The sequence below is a fragment of the Anolis carolinensis genome, chromosome 3 (genome assembly GCF_035594765.1).
Source record: "Anolis carolinensis isolate JA03-04 chromosome 3, rAnoCar3.1.pri, whole genome shotgun sequence".
Classification (NCBI taxonomy): domain Eukaryota; kingdom Metazoa; phylum Chordata; class Lepidosauria; order Squamata; family Dactyloidae; genus Anolis; species Anolis carolinensis.
In genome coordinates, this window is record NC_085843.1 from 111,680,246 (window position 1) to 111,703,464 (window position 23,219).

The window sequence follows — 23,219 nt, forward strand, 5'->3', positions numbered from 1 at the left end:
CCGCTCCGGTTCCTGTAGACATTCTGGCCTTAGGTTGTTTGGTGCTTAAGGTGGCGGAGTCAAACTGTCAGGACCCAGGCTGCAGAGCACCAATAACCTTACACAGAGGCCAGACTCTATCTAATATCTTTATTAAAGAAATATATAAAGTCAATAAAAACAAGTGAAGAATATAGTTCAGAAGCAGACCTTTCAGATAAGGTCAAATATAGTCCAGAAATGTATTGTCCAATATAAGATATTAGAGTTCAAAGTTTTAATCCACTTGACCGAAACACACACTTTGCCAAGCAATAGTGTGGGGAAATAACAGAGTCTTTAAAGTCCAGTGAAGCTTGACAACAAGGCTGGAATAAACTTGATTCTCGACTAGATCCTTGACTGGAGGCAAGACGAACATGAAGCATGAAACATAGTCCGTGGTAAAAACGTGAGACAAGACAAGGCTTGAAACTTGATCCGGGAAGCAAGGAACTGGGATTACGAAGTCCACACACGATCTCTCTCCTCAAGCTGATCAATTGACTCTGCAAAGTATCCCTCGCACCAAACACCTATATTGGGTCTCGTTTTCCCGCCAACAGAACTCTTTCCCTAGAGAACGAGAAGCGAAACCCAACTCTGTCCAGATGCATGACTCCTTAGAATTTCCCAAGGGAAGCAGACCTAATCAGCCATTTGTTTGGCAGCGATTCTCAGGCTTCTGCGATTAGCCTCCCTGGCTCCCCTATCTTTAGAATAATTTTCCCTCCTGGAAAACGGGGGGGAGTTCTGCCCAAGGCCTGTTTGGCTGAATTCTTGTGGACAAACATCAACATCCTGCAGGTGAAGAGGCTCCGGCTCTTGCTGAACCGGCGAAAATCCCACGTTTTCCTCTTCGTCTGCCACAATAGTACTAGGAACAGGACTACAAGGCCCATGAGTCATCACAAAACCTTCCTTTAGTAAAAAGGGATTTGCTACCCAGGGCAAAGATATCAGGGAGGGAGCCAAGCAGACGCAGTGGTTCTCAAGCCAGTAAACTAGCTGGGATTTCTCAGAGTTGAGAACCACTGTCTTAGGGAATGTAGTTGCACTGGGGGCAACCCTTGAGAAGACTAATTCTCATGTCTTCACCAGACATGCATGGGGTGGTGGTGAGACCAAAAGTCCTTCCTCTTCAGAACTTAGCTCAGTGGTTCTCAACCTATGGGTTCCCAGATGCTTTGGCCTTCAGCTCCCAGAAATCCTAACAGCTGGTAAACTGGTCGGGATTTCTGGGAGTTGTAGGCCAAAACACCTGGGGACTCACAGATTGAGAACTACTGTCTTAGATCATGGACAAGCTCATATATCAAGCATTGGGATGTCCCTTAAGAAACTTGGGAAGGAAAGTGTGTCTTACTTTGGTGTGTAAGTTTGCTCCTTACTCCCTCATAGTACCACTACTCAGGGTCACCTTCTAGTATTGCACTGCACTAGGCTAAAAAAAGTCAAAACTTCATAATTAACTATTGGAAGTGCTAGTTTGCATGGGTACATTATATTCAAATTGAGGGATTCTGGGTATACCTGGGGGATTCTAGAATTGTTCTTTAAAAATGAAATGTTGAACCTCTTGGTTGTAGACAAAGATTTCTATAACCAAAGGAAAAGAGAGCAAATTACGGATATTTAGGTAGGAATCAGCAGTTCATGCCTTCCAGATAAATGGATGAATCAATGAGAAAGGGTATAGAAACGAGAAGTTAAAAAGTAAGCATAGTATTGGAAGAGCTGGGTAATGTCATGGAACATTTAATGCTGCTGTGTTGATGGCAAAATTATCAATTTTATTTGCACACCTGCTATTTCTGAGCCAATAAACTTGTGAAACAAGGAAACACTCCATTTATGGAAATAAAATTGAAAACCAGAACAAAAAATGTTTTGTGGCTTTCTGAGGTCTGTAGTAGGAACAAGGACTTCTCTGTGGGTAAGGAGCAAATGGGTCCCTTGCCCAAAGCAAGGTTGGGTAAGTGTGTCCTTTAAACTGTGATTCCCAATATTTTTAATCCTTGGTTGTGGTGTTCTGGGTTGATAACATCTGGAAGGCCTCACATTTTACACCATGTTCTAAAGCATGGGTCCCCAAACTATGCGCCCAGGCTGTGGCGCAGGCTGGAGAGCAAGCCAGCTGCAACCAGCTGCAATGAATCACTCTGACCAGGAGGTCATGAGTTCGAGGCCCGCTCGGAGCCTATGTTTGTCTTGTCTTTGTTCTATGTTAAAAGGCATTGAATGTTTGCCTATATGTGTAATGTGATCCACCCTGAGTCCCCTTCGGGGTGAGAAGGGTGGAATATAAATGCTGTAAATAAAATAAAATAATAATAAATGAGGTCCCTTGAAAGCATTTATCTGGCCCCCGCCATGGTGGTTCCCTCCTCCTCCTTTGAGGAAGGTGTGTGCCACTGCCGCCTTTCCCGCCTCCTCCCTCTCACTGCACAAGCCTTTGGAGCCTTTCTTGCCTTCTCCCTCTTGCTTCCCACCTCCTCCCTTGCCATGTGCCAGCCTGGAGTTGGAACTTTGCTTGTGTTTACAAATGTATTTTAATTATTATTTCATTAATTATTAAGGAGTGCTTTGCTTGTGCTTTTGGTTGACAAAAGCAGAAGGGGGTTGGACTAAATGACCCAAGAGGTCTCTTCCAACTCTTTTTATATTATTATTATTATTATTATTATTATTATTATTATTATTATTGACACAATGATATAGTCTGACACAGCAAACAAGATAGATATGCTGGATTTCGTATCACAAAATCACAAGTCGAACACTTCCCAAGTGTTTAGGACTGTGTGATGTATTTTCGGATGATGCGCGCAGAACTCAGTAGGGTGGTCTTTTGCAGTTGGCAGATCGTAATTTTGTCAATGTCTATTGTTTCCAAATGCTGGCTGAGATCTTTTGGCATGGCACCCAGTGTGCCGATCACCACCGGGACCACCTGCACTGGTTTCTGCCAGAGTCCTTGAGGTCCTGATAGCGGCTGAGTTTTTCCTGTTGTTTTTCATCAATCTGGCTGTCACCTGGGATGGCGACATCAATAATCCAAACCTTTTCTTTTCCACAACCACCAGTTCTTTACTGCTGGGAGGTGGTACTTGAGGCATAAGTTCCAATGAATCATTTGGGCCACATAGTTGTGCCTCTGTTTGTAGTCAGTCTGTGCGATTTTCTTACAGTAGCTGAGGATATGATCAATGTTTTCGTCAGCTTCCTTGCATAGTCTGCATTTTGGGTCGTCAGCTGATTTTTCAATCTAGGCCTTAATTGCATTTGTTCTGATGGCTTGTTCCTGAGCTGCAAGGATCAGGTCTTCTGCCTCCTTCTTTAGTGTCCCATTCGTGAGCCATAGCCAGGTCTTCTCCTTATCAGCTTTTCCTTCAATTTTGTCAAGGAACTTTCCATGCAAGGATCAGGTCTTCTGCCTCCTTCTTTAGTGTCCCATTCGTGAGCCATAGCCAGGTCTTCTCCTTATCAGCTTTTCCTTCAATTTTGTCAAGGAACTTTCCATGCAATGTTTTGCTGTGCCAGCTGTCAGCTCTAGTTTGTAGTGCGGTTTTCTTGTACTTATTTTTTGTCTGCTGTGCTTTGAGGAGTTTCTGATTTTTTACTTCATTCAAAGCAGGTTTTTCACTTTGCTTTACATATTCTGCCTGAATTATTATTATTATTATTATTATTATTATTATTATTATTATTATTATTATTAACATTGAGGCTGTATTTGTTCCCGTTTGTTTTTTTTACTTCGAAATAAGATATGTACAGTGTGCATAGGAATTTCACAGTTTTTTTTATAAAAAACCCCATAGTCCGTGAAGTGGCCTCCTGTTTAAAAAGTTTGGGGACCCCTGCTCTAAAGCATGCTTCATCCACTCTCTTTCACTTGATATGACTTGTACATATGGCTTCATCCACTCTCTTTCACTTGGTATGACTTGATTCAGCCTTCCAGATGTTATTGAACTGCAAGTCATAGTAAGCCTTGCCAGCATAACAAAAGGTAAGTTTAGGAGTGGACTTAGTAAGAACAAAAAGCTGAGGCAGTTTGGGTAATATTACAACTTTCATTTAGAAATGATGAAAATAATGTGACACAAAGTGGCAGTTATAAAATAGGGTACAGAACAGACATGTGGAAGTATCTTGACTTTAGTGTGACTGTTGAACACTGTAGAACCTCTGAGCCTAGTATAAAGGTGGATATATGCTTTATGCTGGTAAAGTACATGCTCTACACAGCAAAGGTCCCAGATTCAATCCGTGGCACCTCAGTAAGACTGGGAAAAATTCCTTGCTGATATTCTGTAGGAAGATATAGATTTAGGATGGAGGACTGTGGTCTCCAGATGCTATTGTGCTCTAGTAACCATATTGGGGTGGGATGACAGCAACTGTGCTCCAGCAACATTTGGAAAGACACAAGTTCCCTATCCTTGGTGTAAACCAGTGGTGGGCATAATCACTCTTGTGGGCCATATACAGCCTGTGGGTGCACTTAGCCGAACCCTGATATAAACAATACCAAGGTAGATATCCTGACATAACTTAAGGGAGCTCTCTATTAGGTGACCTTCTATTCTCTTTGTAGGAAAGAAATTTTTTGGTTCCATATTGGGAGAAAAACAGAATATACGTCAAACAAATGAACAAACTGTGGTCTATTTCCAAAACAAGTCTTAGAAAAAAAATGGACTTTAAGTTCACATCATGTAACACATAATATGTGATTAATACTTTTTAGGAAGTGCTTTTTTAATCTTTATCTGATCAAAACGGAAGAAGTGTCACATCACTGATGCTTAGTTACTTTAGTGGTTTGTGGTTTTTGCATTTATGATGCCTTGGTAGGACAATTGATCTGCCCTCTGCTGAACCCTTGGTTTTTGCAACTACCACTAACTGCCTACTTGCAAAACTTCAATAGAGGGAAAGTAGCAGAGCTTGGAAATTTTGTTTTTAAAAACCAATTTGGTGGCAGGGGGATTTACCAGAATTGTAGCCTAGGGAAGTAACATTTCAGGGTTCCAAATAACAGTTAATAATTGTTCTGGCATATCAAGAAAAGCATTTTAGACCTGGAGTCAGAATTATTTGTTGTAGGGGAGGCATGAGCTCCCTACTTGCTGACTTTTTCTGACTTAAGCCCTTGGCAAAAGGAATAAACCAATAGACAGGAGAGCAAGCATCAGGCAGGAGGGCTTTGCAAGAGCTGTGCCAGGTTGTTGCCCAGATAACAGGAAGTCTTTATAGATAGCCAAGATCAAAGACAGCTGATGGACTGCCGAAAACTGCAACTACACAGGAACTTGCAAAGAAAATGCAAGCTTTTCTCTTTCTCAAATATTGTTATACTGCCTTTTGACATTAAATCTCAAGGCATTCTCCAAGGTTAAAATAAAATCAAAATTACAGCAATTAAAATAGCAACAGGAAAATAGCAATAAAATTATTAAAAGAAAAGGGATATCCACTTATTTTAAAAGCAAAATTGTTATTTCTGGCTGATTAAAATTAGAAGAGGTCACCCAAACATCTCTTAGAAGGTAGGACATGCTACAAGAATTGAATTGCCACAGAAAAGGCCCTGGTTTTTTTTTTTATGCCAAGCAGCTTTATAGCTATTAGGAGACTGATTTTAGGTCTTGGCACATTTCATATAGAATTGATCATCTCCCCTTCTATTCTGCAGCGTTTTTGGTTCACCCCTTGAGGTAGAAGCATATAAATCAAGTGATGGAACTTGCGGTGCTCCTGGTGTGGTTGACCTGCACCTCCTATCAGGCTTAGCCTGGTCAGTTGGAGTCCAATTGTATTTTGAGGGCAACTGTTTTCTACTGTGGAGTAAACTATGTTGTTTTTAAGTTAAGTCCCACTTTCAATTATGCCTAACTGAAACCCAACACTCTTATAATCCTCTCCGTGATGAGGCAAGTCTCTCCTAACATATGTGTACATTGTCTCTGGCAGGGATGACAGCCAGTGCAGTATTAACTAAACATTTTGAGGTTGAGGGATTTGCAACAGGAGTGCTATTTGAGATACATGAAAGCAAGAACAGTGCTTGTATAGCCATTCCTACCTTATAAAAGCACGAATTCTCATCCACAACTGTGGATTGTCAACTATATAATTTAAAACGCTTCCTGAAATTTTGATTCTTTTTCTCAAGCTTCCTTAAGCTTTGAATAATATTAGATTTCACCAAACCTTGAAAAAGTAATGTTTTGAACTATATATTTCATGCTGACTTTGGAGTCTGGGTGATATACTCCAAGAAGTAATTTGTTCATGTTCTGGATTTAACATCAGCTGAGGAGAAGAACTGTGACACTGGGAAAATGTTGTGTTCTAATGTCAAGGAAAGATAAATTTGCAATAGGTATAGGATAAAAGATGGATACACTCTACATACCCTCATGGCACCAGATCTCATCTTATCTTGGAAGGTTGGATGGGCGACCACAAAGGAATACCAGCTGTTGTAGGCTATATTTCAGAGAAAGGCAATGGCAAATCATTTTTGAGTATTCTTTGCCTAGGAAGACCCTTTGAAATACATGATATTGTCATTATTAGCAACTTAAAGGCATATACAGAAAGTGATACTAAACATTCATCCTTTTCTCCTCTGTCTTTCAGTTAGCCTCTTAGCATTTTAATGCTTATTTTCCTTCAGTATAACTCTAAAGGTAACCCTGCTGGAGGGGAAAAACAGCTTCTGTAGGTCATTTTGCAGGGAAGCATTCACAGTAAGGGTTAAGTCCTGTACTTTCTCCTCTTACTCCCACATTCTTCCCTACGGATTCCCTCTCTTGACCTTTGTGTTCACATTACCTTAGCATAGCTGATTTTGAGCACATGCATTTGCTGAGGTAATGTGTAGTTACACCTTATAATAAATACTTGTCTTTTTTCACACACCCCTGCCCCCCAGTAACATTTTAGTGTGAAAAATAGCTTTAGACTTTCAACTGTTCTTTGTGCTAGAATTTAGCTTGAAGCTATTTACTTTCCTGCACATTAGTATTTGTGTGATATCCAGACAAGCAGTGATCCATAAAGTTAAGAATGGGCACCAGAACCCTGGGGCAGCAGTTATATTTGGAGGAGAGGAATCCCACATACACTTCTATAAGTCACTGTTACTGTATATTTACAGGAAAAAATATATTTAGGTGGCAATTCTTTCATGTCGTCTTAGGAGTAGCCATACTCCCAGAAGGTTGTAAAACTTCAGTCTTTAATAATAATCCAAGCTTCTAGAGAATAGCAGGGATATGACCATAGTATTATAGTCATCTATCTGTCTTTAATCTGCTTCATTGTTGCTTATGTGTGACAGTATCACAGAAATAGTGTGTTTTCACCTCAGTGACCATGGAGAAATCTAACTTATACTCTTAACTACAGTAGACCCATTGAGGAAATAGGTGCTATCAACACTGAATGAGTTGATTCAGTGTATGTACACAGGGTTGAGTGAAGCATTGAAGAGACACCCTCTCTTTTTAACACTGCAAAATATGTTTCAAAATTATTTGCTTGTGTAAAGCAACTGAGCATCCTCAGATTCTGAAGGCATGGATCCAACCATCCACAGCTTGGAAGTGTTCTAAAAAATTCCCCAAACAAAACTTTATTTTACTATTTTATATAAGAAACATCACTTTATGATATCATTGTATATAATGGCACTGAAGCACCTACAGATGTTGGTATCCACAGGTGCCCTGGAACCAAACCCCAACAGATACCAAGGACCTACAGTGCAGCTAGATTAAAATAAAAAAGGAAGAGTGGAACAGACAAGTGGATCACAGAGGTTAAGGACTAGTGACCATTTTGCATGCAGGGGGATTTAGAAATGAGTACTGCATGGAAAATATGCATTGTGATGATGTATGCTTGCATTGGCATCCCTACTCTTTGCTGTACTAACCATGTGGCACAAAAAGGACAGGAGGAAAGGGCTATATCATATACTATAGCCCCAAAACAGATGATGATATATACACATTTACAATATTATATTGAATTATTTTATTTATTAGTTACTTTTAGCCCTTTGCATTCATGGATACTGTATGCAAAATTCAACCATCCACATGTTGAAAATACTTTAAAAAAATGCAAAAAGCCACCTTGAACTTGTGATTCTATATATGGGATACCATTTTACTACATCAGGGGTCTTCAAACTTTCTAAGCAAAGGGCCGGTTCACAGTTCCCCAGGCTGTTGGGGGAGGTGTACTGTAGTTCAAAAAACATAAAATCTTACGCATATTGCACTTATATTACTTGTAGTGCAAAGAAAATGAAAGAACAATACAATATTTAAAATGAAGAACAATCTTAACGAACATAAAATTATTAGTACAGTAGAATCTCACTTATCCAACATAAACGGGCCGGCAGAATGTTGGATAAGCGAATATGTTGGATAATAAGGAGGGATTAAGGAAAAGCCTATTAAACATCAAATTAGGTTATGATTTTACAAATTAAGCACCAAAACATCATGTTATACAACAAATTTGACAGAAAAAGTAGTTCGATACACAGTAATGCTATGTAGTAATTACTGTATTTATGAGTTTAGTACCAAAATATCACCATGTATTGAAAACATTGACTACAAAAATGCGTTGGATAATCCAGAACGTTGGATAAGTGAGACTCTACTGTATTTGAATGGGAAGTGTGGGCCTGTTTTTGGCTGATGAGTTAGTCAAGTTAATCAGGATTGTTGTTGTTGTTGTTGTTGTGGTTGTGTGCCTTCAAGTCTTTTCAGACTTAGTATGACCCTAAGTCTAAAGATTATGGTGCAGGTTGGGTAAATGGCCTTGGAGGGCTGCATCTGGCCCACAGGTCTTAGTTTGGAAACTTCTGTATTGTATATAATAGGACTTGAGATCCACAGATATTGGTATCCAATGGGATTCTGCATCAAAACTCCAGTGGACACTGATTCCCCACTGTGCATTGATATCCAGCTTTTCTTCCAATGAGCTTATGGTGGCATGTATGGTTCTTATTCTCTTTAATTTATTATGAGAACAACCCTTTCAGGTACCTCTCTTTCTCTCTCCCCCCCTCTCTCTCTCACACACACACATGGGGGTGGGGGGTGGGGGAGAGACTGTGTCAGTCTCAATCATTGAACTTAATGACTGAGTCAGAACTAGAGGTTGGCTTTCATGTCCCAGTCCCACAATACACTAATCACTATACAACAATGACAATAACATATGCATTTGCGCTTGGAAAGAATAGTCCACATTGAACGTGGTTTTTTTTACTTTTTTGAGCATACATACATTGTCATGCAAGGACGGACAAAGACACAAATGGAACCTGAGTTGTGCCAGTCCCTTCAGTCTGGAGTTTAACTACCGAAGTGAAACTGAGTACTGTGATTCAGAACCTACCCACACTTTGAAAACATGTTTGATCTGACTATAATTATCAATAGATCTGTGACTCACTATGGAAATGTTTCTTCAGATTAAACAAGATTTACATCACCAGAAAACTAGAGGGATGCTATCATTAAGTGGTCTGAAATCAACCACATTGTTATTTTGCCAGAAGAGAGCTGTAAGTGTGACTATTTAAGTGTTCCTTGTAAATATCTAGATATGTTCAAGGATAACACCAACATATGTTCTACAGCAACAAAATGCTAGACATTGCTTTGGGTGAAAAGTGTTTTATTTTCAGAAAATATATTTCTCTCTTTTGCAGTGTTTTCAGGGGCTATTCTTTTTGCTTTTTGAGTTTCTTGGCAGACAAAAAAATTCTTCCAGATATTTTTGTGAGAGCAAGTAATTGTGATATTTCATCCAAGGCAAGATAGTTTGTTTTGTAAATTGTATGATACCCTGAAAAATAATCAGAAAGACAGCAAAAGCTTTACTTTACAATTCTAACAAACTGAGTCACACAATTTTCGTGGATGAGAATCTGCAGAGCAAATTGAAGACAGCTGGTTTTACAAAAGGAAAAATTAGCAGCTTCAAAAACTCAAAAGGCTTTTGACAATACATTTAAGCCTTATTGTTCCTACACACAACTTGTTCACTAGATAGCTCACATGCAAATTAATAATGTATTGCTTATCCTCCTTTCCAACTGTTAAAATACCCAGATCTTTCCAAACAATGGAAAGCGACTTCTTTAAAGGTACTCTCATTTTCATAGAGATGCAAGAAATGGGCTCCATAACTTTGGTCTTAAGTAGTGAATTCAGTTATTCAATAAACATTTCATTTGCAAGTCATTATCGGATATGGGATGGAATTACACTTTATTAGTGAATCTTTGATTTGAAACTTGTTACAGTTTATGGTGGTCTGGATAAATTCACTTAGCATTGTGTAAATAGTATAGCTTCCCGGTGGGAATAAAATCAATTCATTTGAAATGTGATGTTGGGGAAGAGTTCTATGACACCACGAACTGCTAAAAAGACAAATAAATTGATCATAGAGCAAATCAATCCCAAACTCTCCCTAGAAACTAAGATCACTAAACAGTCTGCCATAATTTGTATGCACCATAAGAAGACATGACTCACTAGGGCCCGTTCTACACTGCCATATAAAATTCAGATAATTCGTTGGATTATATGGCAATATAGACTCATATAATCAGTTCAAAATCCAGATAATTTGTTGGATTATATAGCAATATAGACTCATATAATCAGTTCAAGGAGCCCCGATGGTGAAGTGTGTTAAAGCGCTGAGCTGCTGGACTTGCAGACCGAAAGGTCCCAGGTTCAAATCCCGGGAGCAGAGTGAGCTCCTGCTGTTGCTCCAGCTTCTGCCAACCTAGCAGTTCGAAAACATGCCAATGTGAGTAGAACAATAGGTACCGCTCTGGCGGGAAGGTAATGGCGCTCCATGCAGTCATGCTGGCCACATGACCTTGGAGGTGTCTACGGACAACGCTGGCTCTTCGGCTTAGAAATGGAGATGAGCACCAACCCCCAGAGTCAGACATGACTGGACTTAACGTCAGGGGAAACCTTTACCTTTAATCAGTTCAAAGCAGATAATGTGGATTCTTTGCTTTGATAATCATGATTATATGGCAGTGTAGAAGGGGCCTAGGAAAGTCAGTAATGCTTGGTAAGGTAGAAGACAGTAGGAAAAGAAGAAGACGGTATTACAGATGGATAGACCCAATCAGAGCAAGCCTTTGTTTGCGAGACTGGAGAAGGCCTGTTGAGAGTAGGGGGCTGGAGGTCTCCCAGACCCCTACTACCAAGCCATATAACCTAGATTGCTGCTGCTGCTCAATTGCATAGTAGTTTCCGACTCTTTGTGACCTCATGGACCAGTCCATGCCAGAGCTCCCTGTCGGCCGTTGCTGCCCCCAGTTCCTTCAAGGTCAAGCCATCACTTCAAGTATACCGTCCATCCATCTCGCCCTTGGTCGGCCTCTCTTCCTTTTTCCTTCCATTTTCTCCAGCATCGTGATCTTTTCCAAGCTTTCCTGTCTTCTCATGATGTGGCCAAAATACTTCAACTTTGCCTCTAATATCCTTCCCTCCAGTGAACAGCCAGGCATTATTTCCTGGAGGATGGACTGGTTGGATCTTCTTGCGATCCAAGGCACGCTCAGGATTTTCCTCCAGCACCAAAGTTCAAAAGCATCTATCTTCCTTCGTTCAGTCTTCCTTATTGTCCAGCTCTTGCAACCATAAGTTACTATGGGGAATACCATTGCTTTGACTATGCGGACCTTTGTTGCCAGTGTGATGTCTCTACTCTTCACTATTTTATCAAGATTGGCCATTGCTCTCCTCCCAAGAAGTAGACGTCTTCTGATTTCCTGGCTGCAGTCTGCATCTGCAGTGATCTTTGCACCTAGAAATATAAAGTCTGTCACTGCCTCCACATTTTCTCCTTCTATTTGCCAGTTATCAATAGGTGTAGTTGCCATGATCATGGTTTTCTTGATGTTTAACTGCAACCCAGCTTATGCACTTTCTTCTTTCACCTTGGTTGTCTGATTGTCTGATTTGAACTGGATTATACGAGTCTACACTGCCATATAATCCAGTTCAAAGCAGATACTCTGGATTTTATATGGCAATGTAGAAGGAGTCTCATTCATAGAGTAGCCATAGGTTAAAGTTGTCTTGACAGCAGTTAACAATAACAAATGCAGGACTGAACTAGTCTCAGTCCTGCTGTTTTACCTAAGCAGTGCTTTCCTCCTCTCCACCCCAGCCTGCCCTGTTCTCACCACAAGCTTGGACTCTAAAACTATTTTAGTATCCAGGGTTTCATCATACCGGTAGTAGTTCTGAAAAATATTACTCATGTGTTATTTTGGATGTATTTGTTCACCTACAGCTTATAGGTGAATAATGCAATCCTTACTTGTGCACTGTAACATTTAAAGCAGAGGCTTAAAGAATCCCGCTTGCACCAACATTTGCTGTTTTCAAGTGCAGGGAATTTTAAAAGCTGAATTAGGAAATGATAAAATGATGGATTTATTAAGTGTGAAAATTGTGTTACAGTTTATATTTTCTGATAGGATGTTTTGATGCATCAAGACACTATTTCATGTTGGGGACAAGAACATTTGTGAATACAGTAAGTTCTATTTTCCGGGGGTAGGTTCTCAGCAAGGTGACAGTTACCTCAAACTGCAGATAGGACTGAATGACATTAAATTTTGTGGCTTTTAGTCCCAGCATACTCCCATGTTGCACTGGAGTACCTAGGTATTCCTAAAGCAGTTTCCCAACCCTCTGATATTAATTTCTAAGATGTAGAGAGGGCTGTGGGATGGATCACCAGTCTTGGCTGAAACAATAGAATCTAGTAGATCTTGGTCATAAACTTAGAAATAAGTCCATTTTATTTACATGGAGCATACTTCCAAATGAATGAGTTTATGATTGCAGCCTTTATAGCTGTCTCATAACCCTTTCCCACATTAGTTGATATGATCTGATTTGAGTTTAAGCTTCAAACTGTTTCCAAGATTACCTTTATTGTTGTTATCTCTAGTACACATCCTCCTTGTATTCTTTAGCAGTTGCTTTTCTAGCTGCATATTTCATTTCTGAAGGCCGCCTCTAGTTCCACTATTTATCTCCCTTGGGTAGCAGAACAAAGCATTTGACATCTTTTGAAACAGAGATAATGTTTCTTCCAAAGCTACCAAACAGGCAGCAGTTGGGGTGGGGTTCAGGAACTAACTTCTGCTTTGATTCTGAAAGTTACCAGAGTGTGCTACGTGCCATTTGAGACCTGCTGAGTGTGTGCCTGCACTGTTCTATTGAATGCATTCACAAAGAACCAAATAGATTTGTTTGGATGTTGCTAAGATAAGATGATCAAATCTTTTTCCCACCTTCCATGAGATGGTGAGATAAGCAAAACTTAAAACTGATCGGAGAAACTGCTCAGAGATGAAGATCAGAAGCTCATCTTTTATTGTTTTTTCAAAAATTATTTTATAGCTCAAATTCTACAGAAAAAATATGAATTTAGACCTATAAAACTCAAGACTAGTCTGCATTCAGACTCTGAAAGACTGCATGTGGTGCTGGAAAAAAGGTTCTATGGACACTACTAAAAATAAATAAATGGACCATAGATCAAATCAAGTCTGAATTCTTAGATACCAAGATGACTAAACTGAGACTGGTTTTTTAAATCATGTTAGAAGCGAATTGAGAGCATACTGCAAGTTACTTCTGGTGTGAGAGAATCGACCGTTTACAAAGACGTTGCTCAGGGGATACCCAAATGTGTTACCATTCTTCTGGAAGGCTTCTTTCATGTCTCCACATGGGAAGCTAGGGCTAACAGATGGGAGCTCACTCTGTCTTGCAGATAAAAACCTCCAACCTTCAGGTCAGCAGTTCAGCCAGCACAAGGATTTAATCCCTTGCGCCACCGCAGCCCTGTACTGAGACTGATGTATGATGGACAAATCAAGAGAAGGCATGACTCGTTAAAACAGTAAATAATGCTTGGTAATGTAGAAATGTGTAGGAAAAGAGAGAGAAAAACACCTTCCAACTGGCTAGATTTAATCAAGAAAGCCACAGCCCTGATTATGCAAGACCTGGTATCAAGATTGTTTATGATAGGGTGACTTGGCAGTTAACAACCATAAAATGGAACAAAACAGGAACAAAATATAGGATTTTTCATGCAGTCTATATGAAGAGAAATTGATTCTGATTTTCCCTATAGCTGTAGCTTATGTCTCTCTTACCAATTCACCTTGGGTCTCCTTAGATAGAGACAACACTTATTATGAAAGACTCACAGATATTCATATTTGCCCTTATCAGTTTGATGGTATTTTTTGAAGCAGGTATTGAAAGATTTTGGCTGCCTCCCAGTTCCATTTTCAGGGAACTTCCCAAATTCAGGAGGTGTTTCTGTTTTCATGCTGAAAAGATTTGGCCCATTAGCGCCAGTGGGGAAATTTTAGAAGCTAATTTCTCTGTCATTTTAGACAGAGCATGAAACTGGCCCCACTCATAGGCCACATCTTCTACAAACCTGCCAAGTTTCAAAATGTTTCATTAATCCACTAATTTTTTGCAAATGTTTAAAGTTTTTACCATAATGTTTTTTTAAAAACCACAAGAGGGGGTTCTGGGAATTGAAATCCAAGCACACTCCACAAGAGGGGAGGACAATGGATGACTGGGAGGGCTTGGGGAAGGGATGGAGGAGCCTGCTGGGGAAGAAAGCAAAGTAAGATCTGCAGCTTTCCTCATTAGCGAGGCTGCCCTGCCCACACCTCAGGTAGAGTGCCTCTCAGCCCCATTGATCCCCATTATTAGCCCCCATTAGCCAAAAAGATCCAGCTGCTGTGATCTGTACCAGCTAAGGCTTTGGCTGCCCCCCACCAGGCTCGTTTTCATACATTCGGCAACCAAATCTGCCAAATCGTTTGAATTCAGTACCCAAAACGAAATTGTGCACACCCCTATAAAATTAGAAAAAGCAGGATTTCCTTTTTATTTTTTTAAGGGGAGAATATTTTCAAGCTACTGATGGTTGAACCTGTGAATGCAAGATCCATGGTTGGGAAAGTAATAGAGATACCAGCAGTGTGATAACCTCAGATAATAGGGGATATATGTACAGCTCAGTGCTGATATCTCACATCATTCTGTTCTCTTCTCCCTTTAACTCCCACAATGTGTGTGAGTGTTGCCAATATTTTACATAAACAGTTGTATTCTAAATGAAAAGTTGTCCTGTATGCTTCACAAGATAAGGGATAAAAAACTATTTTAGACCAGCACAAAATTTCATCCAGCCCTGCATTCTCTTTCCTTTGCCATACAGCCTGATTTAGTCAAGAGAATTGTGGAAATCCAGATTGAAAATCTAAAGCCCAAATAACACTTTTTCTGGTTAGCAATATCTGTTGTCCTGCATTCTGTTTCCATCGTAATCAACCACATATCTATGGAAAACCCACATGCAGGACCATTAGTAACACAACATCCTTATACTTTTGAGGGAAACTACTTCCACCTGCTGTTGTTTTTTTTTAAATGAATTGGCATTCAGAAGCAAATTACCTCTGATTCTGGAAACCCTATAAAGCAGTGGTTCTCAATCTGGGGTCTCCAGATGTTTTTGGCCTTCAGTTCCCAGAAATCTTAACAGCTGGTAAACTGGCTGGGATTTCTGGGAGTTGTAGGCCAAAAACATCTGGGGACCCCAGGTTGAGAATCACTGCTATAAAGCAAACATGTCCATTAATATCCTAGTCAAGCTATACTGAAGTTTCTATCGCTTCCCGCACTATTCCTTCCTCCCCTTCCACATACACAAACACACATTTATATCCTTTTAGTTTTATCAAAAAGATTTCCCTTCTTTAAAAATCTCTCTCTTGGGTGTTGTCTTTTTCCTCTGTTAGGGAAGTCATGAAAGAGATGCTTAAATCCAAGATAACAAGTGTGGCCCACATTTCTTCATACTCCACTCAAGTCCTAAGCTCAGAAAATAGTACCATAAACTGGGGCACTAAGACAAATATACTTTTGCAAGTCTAACAGTAACTACTGGTCTCTGTTTCAATTAAGAGCGAAAGAATGACTTCATCATCCGAAGTTCTGGAAAAGAATTGACATGTGATGATACTTCAACACTGTTAAAATACAAAAAGTGTGACCGCTGTACAGAGACTATGAATTACTTAACAGATGTGAAGAGAACTTAAAAGACCTAAGAATATCGTTTTCCCACACTAGCTCTGTGTCTGCATTTTTAGCAGAATAATCACAGTGACTCTGGCTTTGTGATTTATAATCAAGTGCATTTTCAATAGTATATTTTTGGCTGCAAGATTTCCATTTCGCATTCTGGGCTCTTCATATTTTCTCCTTATAAGGAATAATATTAATTCATAGTTGTTATGGAAGGAGTAGGAATGCAGCTATTTTGTACTGGAATATATTTTTTTATATTTAAGCCAACTTAGGAAATTTTCTTAGGTATTTCACAAGGATGTTAGCTGCAATTTTGCTTGTTATGTGGCTGAAAATGCTGTTGTTGTTTTTTGTGCCCACATCTTTCTAAATGTTTTTGATTCTGTCTGTCTGGATTATACCACAAGCTAAACAAGTAGCATAAGTTGCACCTCTGGCTAGACTCCATCATGACTCCTATGCTGGATAATTATATGATACTGGCATTCATCTTTGTTAACTGACTAGATGGCTCTTCTCAGACACTGGTACTGCAGAGAGGGAAGGACTTGGGATTCAGTCATCTGTTTCATTCTCTTCCAACATATTTAACTCAATTTCCGCCAGCCCAAGTCAGCTGGCTAGAGATGGCTAGAGATGATGGGTGTTGTGGTTAGGCACATCTGGAGGGAGCAAGTTGACGGAAACGGTTCTGTTCTAACAGTTTACACTGACAAAGACTGACAAATGCACTATGCCATAAGATTTTATCAACCAAAGCCTGCTTCTTCAGATGTATGGAATGTGATCTTGAGCTGACAGGGATATAAACACACTCTCACAGAGGAAAGAAATGTAAACATTGCAGGAGAATGAAAGACAAGGACTTCAGTTTAAGCTTCAGATGTCTGAAAAATAGAGTGACCATTCACAAACTAGATCTGTATTAGCCATTGATAAATTATTTAATACTTGTACTGAGATTAAGATAGGGAGTCTGAATTCAAATGATAAAACTAGCATTTCTTAATTTAGTACTTTTATGTTGGTAGGTTCACTTTTGAGGAAAAAATATAGTGAATTCTTTCTGTAATCATAACTACACTACTGCAGTCTTCTAAATGCCTACTTCATTGTGCAGTCAGTCCTTTTGCCACAGATTCTGAATCCAGCCATCCACAGCTTGAAAATATTCAAACATAATTCCAGAAAGTAAATTATTATGCCATTATATATAATGAAATTAAATATCCATGCATTTTTGTATCCATGGGGAGCTAAATCTCAGCAAATAATGTATCTTAGGTCTGATGAGTTAGGTAGAACATACTCCTAGAGAGGTTTGTGTAGGATTGCAGCCCTGGTAATTTTTTTAAGTTAGGTGCCTTATATCCTTACTATAATCTCATAATATATTGAGTAGTTTAATTTGTGTTGAAATGAATTCAGGATTCTCCTGCCAAGTGAACATACTCTTTCCCCAACATTTGACTGGATTTATTCAGATCCATAATGGAAGTAAAATTATGAAGTTTGCCTGTTTTTTACCCCAAGAGAAATATCTCTAAAAATATCTAGATACTTCAGTACAACTCTATGGTTAACATCTGTATTTTGACCATAGAAATATGCTAGCAACTCTACAGAATTCTAGAGTAGAGTTTTCTCTAGGAATCTAAGTCCTCCAGTGTAACTCTATTGCAGATGTTGATAGAGTCATGATGGGAAGCCAAAAGATTCTTAGAGGGAACATATTAATCAAATGTGCAAATAATCAAATCCACCCAAATGATACCTATAAATGTGGAGGGCCTGCTGTAATTAAATTGGCAAGGCAACAACCATTTCCATATTCCCACAAGGTTTAGCAGAGAATATATCACAATATATTCACAAATATTTGTTCATGATCTAATGGATACATTAATTAATTAATTAATTAATTAAATACAAGCTATATGAAGAAAGATAATAATGGTTGTGGAGTACTTCGTGAAAAAGAAGAGGGTGAAAATAACAAACAGATAGGAAATCTGCAGATAGTTGCTAACTGTACATGGTGGGAGTTTTAGTCTGATACCATCTGGTGGGCTACATCATCCATATTGCTGCTATATGGCCACAAAGGTTGGGATATTTCTGTTTAGAAATGCAAGTGCAGTTCCTTGGATACTGAATCCTCTGGCTCAGCATATTCCATGCTTTTGCTCTACTTGTTTAGAACTGAGAATATATAAGGATTTTGAACATATTTTCCCCAGTTCTTATTACTAAGAGAAGTCATAAATGCAGTTTGCTGAAAATATATTTTTTGGTCCCTGGCGTCTTTTTCATAAATCATTCTCTCCTATGTACTTGCACAGAAATATGTGCACATAAATCAGTTGTGAAAGCCTGCATCCTCCACACCACACTGCACTTATAGCAGTGCTTGTCTTACATATTTTCATATTGGGTTCCCTGACCCACCATCCCCAGCCCTTGCCTATGGTTTCTGTTTCTTAATTCCTGCCCATTCTCTCTTATTCCTCTATCCTCCGTACATTGACGCCATCCACTTTTTATCTGTTTTATCTCATTGTGGACAACTAGGTGTCCTTGTTCCCCACAAAATTCCTTCTTAATACCATTACAGAATTTTAGACCCAGGCTAAGTAGCCACTCTCCATTCTCATGAAACTGAATTGTGAACCTTCTGTTGTTGACAGTTTCATTCCTTGAGATTTGAAATTTCCAGAAACCATCTGGTGTCATAGACTTGACTACCGCAATTTTAGAGCAGCACAGATGGTGGCCTGTCCTGCAACATTTTGTAAGAATAAGTCTCAGGAACATTTATTGAGAAATATTTCTGATCTATTTCATGTTAACTTTTTTTATCCAGGATTGAAAGAAAATACATCACAAGATACTGGAAAGAAGTGAAAGTTGGAGACTTCATTCAGCTCCGTTGCAATGAAATCATTCCTGCTGATATATTGCTGCTTTCTTCGAGTGACCCTGATGGCCTGTGTCACATTGAGACAGCTAATCTGGATGGGGAAACCAACTTGAAACAGAGACAAGTTGTACGTGGATTTTTGGAGCTGGTACGTTAATTTGTTTTAATATGTGTGTTTGAAGAATATGAAGGACCTCATCAGACGTGGGGAGGGGGATTAGGGAGAATAACACTGGGCTCTCCTTTTTAAACCTTATTTTACAGCCACGCCCCTATCATGAAGCCCCGACATCACAAACTCCCTTGCTTTTATAGTGTGGAAACAATCTGGTTTCTGAAGAGCTGAATCACTAAGTCAAGTGAGGAGGATACAGTATCAAAAAATCAGATCTCAATCAGTTTTCTGTACCTGCAGAAATGCAAGTTCAGAGCCTCCTTTGATGCATTTGAGCCACTCTCACACAAACCTGCTTCTTAGGTTTGTTGTAATGATAAACTCAAAGAAGGAGAAAGAACCTTCTCTGCTACTTTGAGCTCATGGAAATTAAGCTGGAATCATAAATAAGTTACAGAGTTTGGAAACTTTTCTGTTGTTTTTGTTTAAATATAGCTCCCAGACTGGCCATGCTGACCAGGGGATTTTGGGAGTTATAGTTCAAATAGTAACATTTCCAAACCATGATTTTTTTTCCAAAAAAAAGGACTAATAAACACTTTCATGCCAGGGGGGCATCAAAACAACTAAGTCTCTACTAATCCTAGATGTAGGGGGAAGAAAGAGGATGGTTTATCAGTTTTCAGTTTCACCAAACTTCAACTAGCTTACTAGAACAATAGATTGTATCTAGAGATAAAGCGTAGTTGACTAGTTGATCCAGTAATATTAAGGACATAGCTAAGATCTCCTGTCATCTGATCAATTTCAATGTTTTATCTCTTTGCACTAAAGCTCCCAGGATGCCTCAGTTGGCCAAAGTGGCAGAGGGTGTATCTGAGTTGTTGTAGTTTTTTTAAAAATAATAATTTTCCAGACTGCTTTGGAACACTTCAACCTGCCAGATCATTATGTTGAAAGTGAAATTCTGATTACCAAATATCAGTTATTCTTTTTTATTTAGTACCTGATTTTTGAAAAATCGTCAAAAAAGGGCTTTCTTACTCTGCCTTTGGCTATCTGATGCTTGTTTAGAAAACATAATGACATTTTTTTCTTTCTCTTTAGTGCTATCATGCATGGTCAACTCATACGCAAGCCCATAGCCAAGGGGGGGGGGGTGGGTGTATGAGTTTAACTGAAAATGTTTAGGTTAAAAAAACTGGTTTACTTATGAATTTTAACTGGTTAACCAAATCCCCATGCTAAGTCTATGAGAAGGAAAAAAAAGTAGAATACCTTTGGAACTGCAAGCACTATCTCAACCAAATGTTGATAATTTATTCACACTTTCATTACCTTGATGCCAATTTACATTGCAATAGCAGCAGTAGCAGACATAGTGGAAGCAATCAAGTTTAATCAACATTTTTTACACGAAGACAACATAATCCACTGAAACTGACATCAGAATTGGACTCCCGAGATTAAACTCCATAAGAAAAACATTTATAGGTATCCAATGCAGAGGTATCCAGTGGCTGTCTACATCCACTGCAATGCTCACACACTAAATCTAGCCTTAGCAAAGACTTGCAGAATTCCTGTCAGAAACTGCCAAGGAACACTATCATCTGTGTACAATTTCTTCAGAGCATCATCCATCATACTGCAACTGTTGAAGAAAGATATAAAAAACTGCTGCTTGTTGGGATAAGTGACATGATGCAGTTTTACATTTTGTTGAATGGTACTGTATGGTGGTGAGAACACTTAAAGAACTCAAAGGGAGTCCTTTATACATCAGTGACACTTCTTCCCAAGCTGGACACCTTCTTTTAGCTGTTCTGAAAGCTGAATTTGTAGCAACCATACACATCCTAAGAAAGCTTCTGTCATCATCCTTTCAGCTTAGCAAAACATTACAAAGATTAGATGTGGACATTTTCTGTAGTCTGCAACATGCCGGCAGTCTCTTAGGAAAAAGTCAGGGAGATGCACACAGTCTGTGAAAGAATTTCAGGAGGTTTTTGACACAGCAAGATGGAGTCTATGGGTGGATAAATTGGAATTCCTTGCATCTGTTCAAGGCAAACTTGTCAAAGCAACATCCAGGCAACTTCACCAACACCAATGGAATATTATAGACTAAATGTGTACATCCCATTTCTGGATTTTTACTTCAGTCAGCTTTAAGAAAATTTTATAAGGCAAAGGGAGATAGTTCAGGAACTGCAAGGTTGTCCTCCCTATTACTTGTTGCCATTTAAAATTGAACCTGAACAAATGCACAGAGCTTTACAATGAATACCTTTAGGATATTGACACACTGATGAAAAAGTTTGACCTGTAATGTAGAAAATGAAGAAAAGATTACACCTGCAGAAAAATAATCAAATGCACTAGAAACTTCTTTAGATTTTTGCAACATTGCCAGTGTCAACAGCTACAAATGAAAGGTTGTTTTCAACTCTTAAACATTTGAAAGCATACATAAGAAGCACAATTGGGCAAGAAAGACTAACTGGACCTGCTCTCTTGATTGTCCACTGAAATTTATTTTTGGAGCCTGATTTCTGGTGTATTGACACAGTTTTCAAGTGTTTCCAACAGGCAGTGTGGTATTCGTTTATAACACTAAATTACCAATTAAGTGTCATTTTCAGGTTTTTAAAGACTTGAAACTTAGTAACTAAAATGGAAATTTAATTTAATTAAGTCTGTACAAAGAATATAGAATTTTAATTATTTTGTGTTATGGACCTGCTCTTTATGATTCACTAAAAAATAAATATTATTTCAAATCCCCCCCCCTGATTTTTTCTGGCTATGGACCATATGATCTGTCACAAGTCAAAGGGACAGTTTTGTTTTTATAGATATCCCCTCCTATTTCAACATATCAAGGGTTTGTCATAAAGCAGTATTCATTTCAGCAGCAGTAGCTAAAGTTTTTAGGAAATTATAACTGTTAGCACTTCTCTGCAGTTTTCTAAGTGTGAGAAGAACCTTTCTAATCAAGTTGATAAGTACTGCAGGCAGTATTTATGGGTCTGGGTTTTGAAAAGTAACATAAACATTAGCCAGAACATTTATAAAAAATCATTTTTTAACAGGAGCTATAGAGATAGAATAAGTTTGGTACATAATAATTCAATTCATTTGATGAGATTTGATTTTAATAGATTTTAACCTTGAATTCAAGATTGGGATGAAAGATTTTTAAACTATTCGATGTTAATAAATAATGTGGTTAGAGAAATGGGAAATTAATTAATTAGGCATTTAAAGTAGTGTGTTGTAAATACTAACTATACCAATACCAGATGCACTCATCAATAAAACAGTGGCTAGTCATTTAGTAGTTTCTGGCAAATGCAGACTAAATAAATTATTTCAAGTTACAATTATTAAAGATAAAAACTAATGGTTTATTGCCAACAATTTATGGGAGATTTTTTTAATGGTGATGATGTAAGTATGTTAAGAAGGAGACTTGTACTATTGTTGTTGGTAGATAAAGCAATCCACTCATTTAGTTTTCCATCTTGAAATTTCTCCTTCTATTTGTATCCCTGAAGAATGAAGCACCTAACACAGAGCTCATGGTTGTCACTAGCATGAAGTCTTTGCCACCACCACCAATATATTCCTTCTGAAGGGGAATTTCTACCCCAAAATATTTTACATATCACAGACACTAAAGAGTTTATACCCAATGATCAGCACCATTATTGGCAGTTCCAGATTATATATTCTGTTAATAAGTATCAAATGTCCTTCATAATGTATATACTCAAATGCTTTTAAAAACCTACCCTCAAATCTAAGGGTTCCCACTTTTTACAGTATATAATATTAGTATTGTGTGTAATGGGAGAATTGCATTATAATCTCTGCTGAATTATTTTTATCATTAGGCTTGTTGCAGCTGCTACTATTACTACCACTCTAT

At 38.6% G+C, this 23,219-nt stretch overlaps 1 protein-coding gene across 2 annotated transcripts in view; it reads left to right on the forward strand.

The window, feature by feature from the left end:
• The window catches only part of atp10a (ATPase phospholipid transporting 10A (putative)), a 168,001-nt gene that overhangs the window by 53,524 nt on the left and 91,258 nt on the right, over window positions 1-23,219 (forward strand). For both annotated transcript variants that reach the window (XM_062975364.1, XM_008107099.2), the window contains exon 2: window positions 19,114-19,318. In XM_062975364.1, the coding sequence (XP_062831434.1) occupies window positions 19,114-19,318 (205 nt within the window). The remainder of the gene's footprint in view (window positions 1-19,113; window positions 19,319-23,219) is intronic.